Genomic DNA, 14975 nt, shown 5'->3' with positions numbered 1-14975 from the left:
AGAGACAGTGAAGTTCTATGTATTCTATTGATTTAAAAGAGAAAGCTTTTTTGTATGTGGGGCGTACATTAAACAAGATTGATAAAATCTCCCTAAAATATATTTTCAAATACTCATATGGATAAAATTATGAAGCAAATTTCCTATGAATGTAGCCAAACTTTGAGATACTTTATGTCACCAACAGTAACTTTTACACTTCCACCCATAATCAAGTGTAGTTGTAAAATCATCTGCAACTTGAATCTTATTTCCCTTTTGTTAGTGTGAGTGCACATGTTTTCATCTATGTTGGTAAATAAAATGCAAAGGGGTGGCTTCTTACAAAATGTTTAATAAAGCAACAAACCAGCTGGGTGTGTAATATAGTCATCACAATAATGCATAAAATAGAAAAAAGAGGCTTTTGCAGAAGAAATGACAGACATGTTGAGATTCAGGCTGAAGTCTAAAAGCAATTTATCATATTTTTCCACTTGTTTTCCTGCTCAGAAACATTTTGTGTGGAACTGCTTCTTTTGTGATGGAGTTCTTTCACGCACCTTGGCATTTTAGTACATCTGCACTGTTTTTAATGTAACTGCTAAAACTACCACCTCCCAAAGAGACCTACTTGGCCCTGCCAAATTTCAGGTCTTCTATAATAAATGTTTTAATCACAAGAGAACTTGTCACAATCCTTTACCTGTTTTTAATTTTCACTATTCACCATCAGCCACAGAAAGTGGTTAGATTGTTTCTCTTATCAGTTTCTGTGTTGGCTGGTGACTTGAATTTTCCTTTCTTAGATTAGAATGTAACTGCATAGGAATACTCTGAAAATGGTTTCATTCTGAGAGGAAAAGATGAAAATACTCTCTCTCTCTCTTTCTCTGTCTCTCTCTCTCTTTCTCTCTTTTTGTCTGTCTGTACTGATAACCGGACTCAGGGCTTCCCCATAGTCACATACCTTGCCTTATTTTGATTATTTTAATTTTAAGACAGGATCTTGCCAAGTCACTAAATTGCCTAGACTGAGCTCAAATTTATAATCTTTTTACTTAAGCCTTCTAGAGTGTTTAGACACACCCAGGTTCAGGTAATTTGATAATTTTGATCCTAATCACTAAATAACAGTAATCATACCCATATTTGTCTGATTATCCTCACTTAACATTATTAATTTCTAAGTCAATAAGCTACTATATCACTAGCTAATTATTTCAATGGCATGAAAATTAAATGTGACTGAATTGTTTAGATGTGTTTATTCCTTTATTAAAGACTAAAAGATCTAACTGTATTCAAGGCTACGGACATGTATATAGGTACTATTGCAATAGAGTTCTTTAGTGGAAGGAAAGGATTAAGATCAATTTCCAGGGGCTGGGGATTTAGCTCAGCGGCATACGCCTACCTTGCAAGCAGGCAGTTGTGAGTTCAATCCCTGGTCCCAATAAAAACGAAAAAGACCAAAAAAAAAAAAAAAAAATCAATTTCCAGTATACACCAGAAAAATATAAATTATGGAACACTATGAGAGTCATTGGATAGAAAATCACTAAAAGAAAGCATCAGCTGGAGTGGAGTATCTTAGCAAAGCCAATGTGGAAGCCAACTGAGCTCAAATATCATTTTGGGGATGGTGATATGAGACAGTTATGGAATATTGACGGTGGAGAATTCTGGCTAAACCAACTTGTCAGAGTCATGCTTGGTAGGATTGGAGAGTGCAAAGATAGGCACAGAAGTAAGAAAGTCAAGACCTGGTAAGGGGATTCAGTGGAACTTGATTACAGTTTGATCAAGGAAATACTCTTTACTAGCAGTAGTGAAATATTCTGGCAGAGCGGTGTTTAATGGGAAAGGAAGTTTTATATTATTACTTATTCATGTGCTAAGCCAATGTACAAAATTATTAGAATGCCCCCATTTTGGTATACTTTGTTATGCTTCTGACAACCCTTATACATCACACTGCTTACCTTACCTTAGAGAGACTAGATCTGTACTGAGTATCATACAGTTTGAGTATGCTAATGCTCTGGAGTTTTGTTACATGTTCTGTCATCTCTTATCGATTTGCTTTTAGGATGGTTTAATTAAGTCAATGGACAAAGTCTTAAGGGTTGAGTGAATTAGGTGAGCATCAAATGTATTTGGTACGGTTTGGTGTACAAGAGTAAAAAATGCCTATTAAATTTAGTCAAATGAAAGCTTATCATGCAAACCTTCTCCACAAGTGGAAGCCTGCTTCTGTAAATTGACTGTACATGATACAAAAATTAAGGCATAAAATAACATTTTTTTTCTACAAAGAAGAGTAGACAGACACAATGATTAGAGTAGATAGACGCAACGCTTAGAGTAGATTCACACAATGCTTAGAGTAGACAGACACAATGATTTATGTCAGTCTGAATTTTCTTGCTTATAGTGGAGCAAATGAACTAATATAAAATTGTAAAATTGAGATAAGCATTCTATCAATATCATCTAAACTGGAGATTTCCTCTCTATATTCTGAGAAGATATTTAAGTGATATTTTAAGACTCAAAATAGTAGATTTCTTTAAAACACAGCTTAGAACACCCCTAAACATTGCCCAGAAAGACTTTCACTGAAGAATGTATTTAAACAACTAAGAGATCAGTGGTCTGCATGGAAAGATTTACCTTGAGTTCCTGCTTGTTGGTTTATGATCAGTTGGATTGCTTAATTTAACATGTTGTTATAGGTACAATAAAGATAAGCTACAACTTCAATAAACACAAATATAATAAGTGGAGGCTCAGAGGAAGGATTCGTTCTGTTTTAGTTACCTTTTTAACCCCAACATTTAACTCACTCATATATTATTCAATAAAATCAACTAATATTGTGTGAGCTAATAAAATATATCCTAGTATAAAATGTATGGAAAATAAGAGACTTACAAATGATTTCAATGCAAAAAAATACATTATTTATAGAGGTTTATTCATAAGGACATTTTATGTTCTTTTTATTCTGCTAGGATCCCTTTTCCTCATATTTTTGGCTTCTTTTACCACATATAACTTCAGAATTGACTATTTAACAAAAGAGTTAAGCATGTTATCTTTAAATCTATTATATTTAAGCAGGGAAATAGTCATTTAAATTCTTAAGCTTCCCTTAAGAAACAGCTTGGTGTTTAAAGTCTCCTTTTATACTTGAGAGCAAAGTGCCTTTGATATCTAATATCTTCAGAGAAAGTGAAGGAACTTGAATCTGACGTGGAGGAAATGATTCATCTCTGTTTGTAAAGTAAGAAACAGAAGAGCAGTTGCTAATCAGACCAATTTGGGGGATTAATTGGAGTTGTTGTAATTAAAAAGACTGCCCCATCCATTATGTCCACACATCAGCTTGTAAATCAATGTGAAATGTTAGTTTTAAAGAGTACAAAATCACTATTTTTCTCACACAAACACAAAATATACATATACTAAAAATATAAATATAAATATGCATTCTCTTTAACTCCCAGTTATGTGACACAGTATACAATAAGATTACAGTGATACAAAGGGAATTCAGATAACCAAATTGTTTTTGCTTTCCTGTTTTGCCTTTTAAAATAATCTCACTAGTAATAGTTCAGACTGGCCTGCACTTCTCTGGAATCTTCCTGTATATGCCCCCCCCCTACTTCCAAATGACCTAATTTTAGATGATAGTACCAGATAAAGTTGCACTGCTCTGACAAAATATCTGACAAAGGCAAGCTATAGGAGAGAGGGTTTGGTTTAGCTCACGATTGCAGGCTTTCTGGCCCATGGGCCACTCCTTTCATTTTTTTCTGGGCCTATGGTTAGGAGGGAGAATTTTATAGTCAGAGTGCACAGTAGAGCTGTTCTCTTGTGCCAGATGGGAGGGAGGGAGGAAGGGAGTGAGAAGACAGAAGGAAGGCTGAGGCCCTGCCTTGTCAAATAAAACCCGCTTCCTGATAGGTCAGTTGAGCAATGCACTCTTAAATTGGATCCATCCATTGAAGAGGTGAGAGCCCTCATGAGCCACCCATCAGCTGGCAATCAAGCCTAATTTAAGTAAGGTCTTTAGGGGCATTTGATAGTCAAACCATAACAATGACTGATAAATTGAAGAGAGATAAGTGAATAGATTAGATAGATTAGATAGAAAATGTAGATAGATAGATAGATAGATAGAATTTACAAGTAAATGCAAGACAAGTCTGCTTACTAGACAAAAATTATACCATGACACAGAATGTGCTAGAATACTTCTTATAAGAAAATTAATAAATGAAATAAAATTGGTCAATTTTAGGCCCTGTCAAATTTCTACCAGATTTTCTCTGTCAGTTTCATCCAAGCAAAGCGTACTTTTTTTTTTTTTTTTTTTTCCCCAATTTTTTTTTTTTTTTTTGGCTCAGGACCTTGCATTGCCAGGCAGGCACTTAAGCCACTAAGCTATATTGCTAAACCAATTTCCAACATTTTGAAAGAAAAGACTTATTGCTTCCTCCATATAAGACAATGAAATCTTAAGATAATCACAGACAATGTGGAAACGAGAGAGTTTCCATTTAATTTTTAAAATTTCTGATTGAGAAAACAGGATTACAAGCATTAGTTTAGGGAAGAAATAATCTGATAATATATAAGAAATTGATCACATGCAAGTTTTCTCGATTCTGAATGCATTAAAATATCTTATTAGACATAATTAAAATTTATATTTGGCATTAAAATTTAACATTTTCATAGTATAACTTATTTTAATAAAAGCTGCTTCTAATTTAAAATTTCAATTGCCTATATTAATGCAGAGTTAAATTATAGTTAAAATAGCTCACTCCTTGGTTACTAGGGCAAAGATTCAACACTTCACTACTCCACCCCTTACTCTACTCTCTCTATGCTCATCTGAGAATTATTACAACCCACTACAAACATGAAATATTGGCAATATTAAAAAAAGCATGTCCTACGTTTTATTTACTAGATAAAATACAGAAATACAACATTAATGGTTGTACCGTTATAGTTATGGTTTCAACGCTTTCAATTTGCAGTTTACGAATTGTGAAGAATCCTAAACACACCAAAAAAAAAAAAAAAAAAGCCAGTTTTTGTCTTCCTTTTACTTTGTCCTCCGAAAAAGCTCTCGGATAAATGCATTTCATTTGTTTTGGATATTAGTAAATGCAGAGGCTTGCTTGGAAATAAATTTGTTTCCTCATAGTATGGTTGAGATATGTAGGCAGAAAGAGTTAAAGAATGTTAAATTATACTTACTTTTAAATGACTTTCCAAAATGATTGAAGAAAATAAGTTATGCCTTACTGCATAGTATACTTTCTCTGACAAGGTTTTGGTACAGTTTATTTTGGCACTGAATAAATCTATGGCTACACCTATCTGCATTACAACAGAAAATTTTAAACATACATTTGAAAACAGATCATCCAAACACCAATAATGCAAAACCTTAAAGCAAAGTTTCCTTATTGGGGAGGTATTTTAGAAATAGGTTGGATTTGTTGCATGGAATTCAGGATATTTTAAAAAGATCTGATCCCCCCTCAAATTTTTGCATAATATGTAAATGATTAAAACAATTCACTGCCTGTATCTGGTTTGGTAGAAATATAAATTTGTTTTCATGACTTCTAGAAAATAATTTAACAAAGGTCACTTATAAGATTAAGCCCTTTGGTATTCAGGAATTATTTAAAGTAGTGACCTTTCATCTGAATGTCACTGTTTTCTTTCACTCAACACAGAACTGGACTGAGACCACCAGCTTATTTTTGCAGGCCATAAAATAAATGTAGCTCTGTGTACACTGTTGTGCAGATCCCTGTGCTCATTTGCAAAACTCAGCATGTTTCAAGCAGGCAAGGCTGTTTTCTGAGGGACCACTACGGGATGTTAGGAAACTTGATTTGAGGTATAAAACATGAATCTGAAGTATAAAAATATGTGTGTCTACATTCACACAATGAGTAACTTAAGCTTATGTGGTTTTGAATTTTTGAAGGTTATCTTTCTAATAAATTAATTTAAAATGTTTTAAACTGCCTACTCTTTGAGTCCCATGCATTTTCTATTAAGTGAAATGTTTTTAAGAATAACTTGTTATCCATTGTAATTTTTTTTAAACATAAAACACAAGCTAATTTCTGCTCTGGATGGGTTCAGTTGCAATTTGGGTGGATTCTGCATGTAAAGTTAGTATATAATTAACGATAAGTACAAAATGAAACAAAACTGCCATAAAGTTCTTTTGGTGAGTACTTTAAGAACTGTGCTTACCACAAGAAAGTCATTTTAAAAATAACTTATGATATTTCAATTATTGAGGAATCATAAGTCTTTGACAAGTTGGAAGTAAATGATTAAGACTTTAGAATGCAAATTGAAAACTGTCCCTGAACCATATCAATTTGATACTTTTCTAATGAAACTATTATTATAATCAGAAAAAAAATCCCTTGATTTAAAACTTTGTCTATCTCATCTAAAGGAGGAGGAAAAAATTAGAAAAAGAGAAGAGAGTCACAAAGTGAAAAGAAACAAACTACCAACAGAAAACACTCTTACCATAAAATATTTAACCACAACGACCTTATGATTTTTGATTCATATCACATGCTATTTATTTATATGATACCATTTATTTTTTAAATACCCTTCTTAAAATTTCATGACCTTTAGTTCATGGTCATTGCCTTTATGACTTGAATTTCATGTGTCAGGAATATCGACCAATTGGCACCTCTCTTCATTTAAAGATAGTTTTAAAAGCAAATAACTATTATATTGTAATACTTTGTTCTCTCTCTCCTCCTCTTTCTATTTTTTTGTTTTTGTTTTTGTTTCTGTTTTGGATGGTTGGTGATTTGTTTGCTTCTCCCGGTTCCTGTTGATCAGTGGTGTTTGGCCAGTTTGTATTTTTCCAGACATCACTCCACGATGTTGTTGAGGTGTATGATGGGCCAACTCAGCAATCTTCTCTGTTATCTTCCCTCTCAGGATCCCACTCAGGTATCCTTTCACAGATCTGCCATGCGTCAGTTATTGGTTAAAGCCTGACTTACTAGTGTTGTAGAGAACATTGAGATGTATGTCATCCATACGGAAATGAAGTAAACTGAAAATAGAGTTTCTTTTTTTAAATAAGAGAAACACAGTTTAAAAGTAATTCAAAAGCTAGAGAAAAACATACTCATTTTCTGGGATTGTACTCAAGTAAATATAATATTTAATCACAATGTGTGGTATTTAATGTAATGTAAATATTTAAGGATTCTTCAAAGATTGAGACAGTGTGTATCATTATGTAATTGAAACCTTTTGGTAAAAAGATTGCAATTAAACTAAACCCAAAGAAAATACATTGTTAGCTGCAGGATATTTTAAAGTAATTTGATGGAACATAGAATTACATTTTCAAATGAGAGTATAAAATGATATAACTTGTTAGGATTACTGAATGAAAATTATTTATGATATCTTAGTGTTTGTTTTGTTGAGTAGGAGAATCACTTCCACTGAGTTCAGGTAATCAGATCACAATTCGATTTACTTCAGTTGGACCAATAACAGCTAAGGGATTTCACTTTGTTTACCAAGGTAAGTGACCCTGTAGTTTAGCAGCACACTAAGGAATGATATCAGTTTCCATGCTTTGTTCAGTTATTGAACGATGCAAACCTCATTACCATAGAGGAGGCATAAAACATCCTCTGTGTCCTTCCTCTTCGTTGCTACAACATCCTTACCTTGACCAAAGCAAAAAGCAATCTCCTGTTTCCATCATCATCCTCAATTTAAATGTATTTTCTTCTTTCCCAACACCCAACATAATGTTTGCAAAACATCTGTTTTTCTGACAAATCTTCACTGCATTTTCTATTTTCCTCATAGTCTAGCACTCTAAATTAAAACTCTACAGATTTTATTTTGATATATTTAGCCATACCAAAGAAATCATTGCTTCATTCTAAAATTATGCTTTCTTGTTATCTCAGGAGAATTGAAACTTTCTTCATAGTTATTATAGATATTGCACAATTAAGTTTATTTACACTTATTTTGGCTTTTTTGTGGAGAGTTTTTCATGTTACTATTAAACTAAGCAATAATTTGAATTATTTTGTTTGAATTCTGTATGAACTTTATTCTTCAGAAATGTAACACTTGTGATTTGATATTCTTATTAAATTGTCTTACTTCATTGATCAGTTGACTATAATATTATAGTATTTTCTTCTCAATAGTACTTTCCCTTATACAAAATTTATAGTATTATACATTTTAAAAGGCACTGTAAAAATTTTGTTACACTTACTCAAATCTTATAAAAGGAATAAATCAATTTGGAATTCATCATATTTCTTTTTGGCTGTTGTCAATCTATTTAATCACATTTGTATGTGTTTTAAAAAGAAAAAACATCCTGTTGTCATTCTATTTAACTAAATTAAAAGGCACAATTGAAGGACATACAAAATTTCAAAAGCAGTTTCTATTTTTATATTTCATGATTAATAAAACAAAAATTTTATTGTTGTTAATCTGTCTGACTTATACTCTGAATGTAATTATCATTATCAATAACAAACGTATTTTAAAAACTAAGTTTGTAAATATACTATGAAATAAATAAAATATATTTTATTTCTTAAAATTTATGTTATTAAGGATCAAATACTGAAAGAGACGTAAAATTATTTTATATATCCAGAGACATATGGTTTTAAAATCGTATACAGTTTTAAGAAAACTGAATTTTGATTCCATAGGGGCAATATCTATGTAAAATTGCATTATGTATTTGTAAGATTTTAGTAAAACAAAAAATGAAAGAAAAAATTAATTGGTTTTGTTTATAGATTGGAGAATAAAACATTTATAACAAAATATATCAAAAATGGCAGTATTCCTTTTAAATACTGTTTTGTATGAAATTTAAAATTTTTAGAATTGTAGTGAAATTATTAATTCAAATGGTGGCAAAAAGGTGAATTCCTTTGAAATAAATTTGGTTATATTTTAAAATCAATTGAGTTACATTTTGAAATCTATTATTTTGAAATAATAAATAGGAAATTAAAACTAACAATTATTTCTACACAGCGGTTCCTAGAACAAGTTCTACACAATGCAGTTCTGTGCCGGAACCAAGATTCGGAAGGAGAATTGGCAATGAATTTGCAGTCGGTTCTTTGGTTCTTTTTGAATGTAATCCAGGATACATTCTCCATGGATCCTTAGCAATTAAGTGTGATACAGTGCCCAATTCTTTGGCCCAGTGGAATGATTCTTTACCTACATGTATTGGTGAGTATATAAATCTGTTTATTCTGTGATTGTGTTATTTGATTTTTCAAATTTGCAAATGTATTTCTTTTTAAAGGGTCTGATAAAATTGCATGTATTTCTTTTGGACAACATGATGTTTCAAAGTATATATACATTATAGAGTGGTTAATTCTAGCTAACTATCACATGCATTACTTCATATAGTTATCAGTTTTGTGGCTAGAATCCTTTACATATTTTTTTAACATTTTTTAAAAAATAAAATATGGTATCATCAAAATCTATACAAAATAAATTTCTTGATTTTATTCTTAACTCTAATTTTTTATCACTTTACCAATATTTACAAACCTTTTATGTCACTCTTGTAATTACCATGTTTTTGTCTATTTCTATGGGATCAATTTTTTAAGATTTCTGATATAGGTGAGCTCTGTGCTGGGATTGCATCATTTGAGATAATATCTTCTATGTTTATCCATTTATTTCAAAAGATAGGATTTCTCTTTTGTCACTGAATATTTCATACTGTGTATGTTTTGATTTTTTTTTTTTATCACTTTAACATCCAATAGACACTTACCTTGCTTCCGTTTCTTGGCTATTATGCTACAATAAACAGAAATCTCTTCCACACACTAATTTCCTTTCCTTTGACTATGTATCCAGTAGTAAGGTTGCTGATGATACGGTTTTCGTATTTTCATTTTTTATATATGATGACTGTAGTAATCGGTTTATTACAGATTAATCACTGTTGAATGTACAAGCTCCAGAGAAGCAATTGTGACTTAAATATGTACAAATATTTCCATCAAGCAAATTTTCCTCTTTATATCCAAATAGCTAAAAATAAGAAAAATATGAGCCATTAAATTATTAGACAGCACCTGCAAGTAAAGATGAATTTGCCTTCTTTTTGCTTTTACATTTTTGAAGGGCCTCTATGCTTTTTCTCCTAATGGCTGTACTAATTTACACTCACAATACATTGCAAGAAATTCTTTTTATCCACATCTTCAACAACAGTTGTTATCTTTTGACTTTCTGATAATTGCCACTGTTTTTACTGAAATGAGAGAATATCTCACCTCTGTTATGATTCACATTCTTTTGGTGATTACTGATGTTGAACAATTTTAATATGTTAGTCATTCATATGTCTTCTTTTGATATATGTCTTCTTAGATTTGCTGCTTATTTATAAACTGGGTTATTCCTTTGTTATTGAAGTACCTTAGTTTTTTATACTTTCTGAGTTTAACATCTTATCAGTTATATAATTTACAAATATTCTTTCCATTGTAGGAAGTTTCTCCACTTTGATGAATGTTTCTTTTACTGAGCAGAAGCTGTTTACTTTGATGCATTACTATCTCTCTGCTTGCTTTGTTTCTTATACTTTTGAAATCTCATCCAAAAATGTCCTATCTATTCTTTTATCTTGAGTCATTTATGATCTTTTCTTCCAGTAGATTCATTGTTTTGGGTCCTACCTATAAATATAATCCATTTTGAGATGATTTTTATGACTGGTGAGAGAAGGTTCTCTTGACATTTTTCTCCACGTAGATTAAAAAAAATTCTATATACCATCATTTTTAAAAATTTAGTTTTATTGCTGCATGTTTTTTGTACATTCTTGATGAGGTTGATACACATACATATCACATCATTATCCTGTTTTGAGTCCTTTTTCCCTTCCTGTGTCCTCTCTTATTTCCCTTTCGCTTTTGCAAAAGTCCTACTTGCAAAAAAAATTCACTATTTCCCATTACATACCTTTTATTTTGGTTTTCATTTGTACTTTGGGATTTTTGTATAAGAGAAACTAATCATTTACTGAAACGTCTATCCTTTTGCTAGTATGTATTTTTAGCAACTTCACTGAAAATCAATTGGCTGTAGATGAATGGACTTACATCCAGTTTTGTATTCTGTTCCAAGGTCTGTGGATCTATGTTTATGCCAGGACCATGCCATTTTGATTACTATGGCTGTGCAGTTCTGAAATAATATTCTTATTCAAGATGACTTTGGCTATTTACATATTTCTGTGTATCTGTGAGTGTGGATTTTTCAAATTTTAGGACTTTTTCTAGATCTGTGAAAAATGGTATTCACATTTTGAGAAGGATTACGTTGAGTCTCATGATTGTTTTGGGTACTGTAAATATTTTGACTGATTGTTACTATGCCTATGATACATTATTCTATTTTTTGTTGCTCTTTGGTCTCCACTTTAAATTCTTTCATTGATATGTTTAGTTTTCATTGTAGATATGATTCGGTTTTTATTGAATAAAACTGTTTTATCATATCTACTGTAAATAGGAATTTTTTGACTTTTGGTTTGTTATTAGTATATAGCATTGCTACTGATTTGTATAGCTTGCTTTTGTAAATTGTAACATCACTGAGTTTGATTATTGTTTTTGATGGAATATTTTGTGTTTCTGTATATTGTCCTGTCATCTGTGGTGACAAACTGACTTCTTTTCCAGTTTGATTGCTCTTTGTTATTTTTCTTTAGTTTGATTTCTTTGCCCAGCACTTCTACTATAATCTTGAGTGAAAGTGGACTTATTTGTCTAATTTCAAATGTTTGAAAGAAAGCTTTTGTTTTCTCCCAGTGTGATGTTAATTGCTGGCTTATTATAAGTGGCCTTATTTATTACTGGAGGTTTGTTTCTTGTATACTTCATTTGGTCATCATTTGTTTTATCATGAAGTGCTGTTGGGTTTTACCAAATGCCTTTTCTGCATCTATTGAGGTTATATTTTCACCTTTCATTCTGTTGATATGACATACCATATTTATTGATTTATGTATGATGAACCATCCTGTCTGCCATGAGCATTTGATCATTGTGAATAATACTTTGAATAAGTATTAATGTTGCTATTTTTCTGTTGGGGATGTTTACATCCATGTTCAAAACTGTAAGAAATTTCTGTTGTCTATTCAGTGTTGCAGTGTAAGTTATTTTAGTAGAACAGCCTTAATGTTTCAAGACAACCTCGTTCCTAAGTAATTTAAATACATATTAAATTTAATTCTCACACAAATCTATACAGAAGTTAGTCTTTGAATTTGCAGATAAATAAAATAAAAGAGAAATAAAACATAGCATACTAAAGGGTAGAATGGATTTAGGATGTAAAACTAAATTTTTCTAAGGACAAATCTCAACCTAACTGATAGAGCATTGCTTCTCTTTGAGTTCTAACTCATAATCTTTTGTCTATCCCAATTATACTTTTACATGTTGTCATTTAGAATCCTGGTACAATAAGCAAATGTACGCAATAAATCAATTAAATTTAGTCCACCTGTTTTGTGCCTGCCATATAAAGCAAAGGTTATTGGTGAAAGGGAAAATACTTATATTCTTATAAAAAATAATAATATTCTTATAACAAAATAATAATGTTCATCTTTATGAGCTACAATGTGTTTGAGTTCATAGTCTTTAAAATAGTAATAAAGTATCCTAAGTAAAAGGAATGATGACCTGAAAGAAATGTTTTCATATATTTTTGCTAGAATTTGTCATTTAATATACATAAATTGGAAATCACATCGCTTAAAATTAGTTTGGTAACTGAAGACAAGCACACATAATTATAAATCTCTTCAGATTCACGATAGACTTAATGTTTCTCTATAAATATCAAACATCAATCTTCATGTCTCATATACAATTTTTGTGTCATTTTTAGTTTATTTGTGCAGCCAGTTTTAGAAAATATTAATGCCATCTAGTTGAAGATAACAAAATAATCATCTTCATTTAGTTTCATAGGTATAGTGAAAATTTCTTCAAAATTGTCCTCTGCTGGAAAAATAGTGCTGTGATGGCATGGAAATTCATAAACTATGTCATTAATTTTGAAATATTACTGGAAGAAATTTGTACTTTCAGTTAGTGTGCAAGAAACCCACATATGCAAGACATTGAAATGTAAATTTATGAATTACTCCTTAAAAGTACTGTTTGTATATTTACTATGCTAATATTCTAATTAACCAGGAATGTTGTGAAGAATTATGTAAATATAAGTAAAGTCCTTGCACCTGGGACTTGTAATAAATTCTTAGCACAAGTTTAAATTAATCTCAGTTTACTATCTTGGGCTTTGATCTTAAGATTATATTCCAGCACAGATGCTTTTCAGTGCATGGTGAAGTTGCATTTAGATAAATCTGTGTAAATTGAGAATTTTGTTAAATTAAAGTGCACTCAATACACCAGTCTTACCAAACAGGGTTTACCAACATAGCACCCTGTGGAATCAGTCCATTACTCTCATGATCACAGTGACTCACTCCTGCCTTTTGGCACCAGGTGAGAATGTTTATTTAACACTGTTATTAGGGAAAAAAATCAAAATTCAAAAGTTGAACTGTGACTTATACTGAACTTACATCCCTTTTGCATGATCCTAAGACTGAAAACTCGTAAACCAAACTATTCAAGTCAGGAATCATCTGTACTCAAAATTTATGTAGCAACCAAATCCTCCAACTTAGAATTGCCATAGAAGATTTCAGTTGCAAAAGTATAGAATGCAGAAAATAGAACTTAATCTGCAGTGTAGTAAACAATTGGATATTGTTGATTTTCATTTATTGATGTTTTGTTTTAAGAACACTTTAAAGTTATTGCATGTAAAATTTACTTCCACAGAAGATGCTTTCATCATGGGAAAGGCTATAAAGATTGGTTTGCATCATTTTTTCCCCAAAATTCAGTATTGTAGGTTCTCTTGAAATCTATGTATTTATTTGCATTTAAACTATTTTGAGGGTATAGTTCAGCAACACAGTGCTTTCTTAGCAAGTGTAAAGTCCTGAGTTCAATTCCTGGTACCAAAATGATAATAATAATAATAATGATAATAATGGTAATTGGTAGAAGAAGAAGAAATTAATATATAAATAAAAAATAAACTTTTTGAGAGATTTTGGAGAAATAGGATTTTCTTTACACTAACAGTAATTATTTACTAGAATATACTATTTAGAGGTGTGAAATTTCTTTCCATTTATTGATAAACCTAAAAATAAATGGAAACAAAGAAGCACAATTAAAAGAGTAAGTATACTATTAGTTTGGTTTGCATCATTTGCAAGGTTTAATATAAAATAGAAAACAAGTAAAATTCCAACAAGTTTAATTAGCTTTGAAAATATTTACAATTTTTATTATTAACCATAATTTGTATTCTGCTTATTGCTATTTTCCCTGAACTTGAAAAATTTAAACATACTATCCAAAGAAGAGTTGTTTTTCAATATCCGTGAGTTTATGAAGAGGAGACAGGGTTAGAAAAAGGGAAGACAAAATGACCTGGCGTGGGGAAAAGAGGGAACAATGAAAATGGAAGGAAATTTTAATTAGAGGAAAGAGAAACATGAGAAGAAAAAAGAGACTATTTGTGAGATAAGGATGTAGAGAATAGTAAATTATACATTTTAAACTATAAATGGTTCTCTTCCTGAAAAAGCATTTAACCATATATGATTATTATAAAATTGTTCTGTGCGAAATGTTTCAATTGAATTAATTCCCATGCTTTTGCCATCAAAAATTAACAGTTAGGTATGTAAGAGGAAGAATATGGAATGGACCTAGAGAGTTAGCACAGCAAGTCAAATAAAGTCTTGGCAAAAGTCA

The 14975-nt window shown here is 31.0% G+C and overlaps 1 protein-coding gene across 8 annotated transcripts in view; it reads left to right on the top strand.

Moving 5' to 3' along the window:
- Csmd3 (CUB and Sushi multiple domains 3) overlaps positions 1–14975 on the top strand; it is a 1082130-nt gene that overhangs the window by 915322 nt on the left and 151833 nt on the right. For 5 of the 8 annotated variants that reach the window (XM_063257640.1, XM_063257641.1, XM_063257639.1 and 2 more), the window contains 3 exons: positions 6901–7014; positions 7507–7602; positions 9109–9312. In XM_063257640.1, coding sequence (XP_063113710.1) covers positions 6901–7014; positions 7507–7602; positions 9109–9312 — 414 coding nt within the window. The remainder of the gene's footprint in view (positions 1–6900; positions 7015–7506; positions 7603–9108; positions 9313–14975) is intronic. The other 3 variants (XM_063257643.1, XM_063257647.1, XM_063257642.1) reach the window with 2 other exon arrangements.

This window comes from Cavia porcellus, unplaced genomic scaffold (genome assembly GCF_034190915.1).
Source record: "Cavia porcellus strain 051 isolate PalLab524CR breed Dunkin Hartley unplaced genomic scaffold, mCavPor4.1 scaffold_10, whole genome shotgun sequence".
NCBI lineage: Eukaryota > Metazoa > Chordata > Mammalia > Rodentia > Caviidae > Cavia > Cavia porcellus.
Note: the sequence above shows the minus strand (reverse complement) of the source record. Positions and strands in the feature narration are given on the sequence as shown.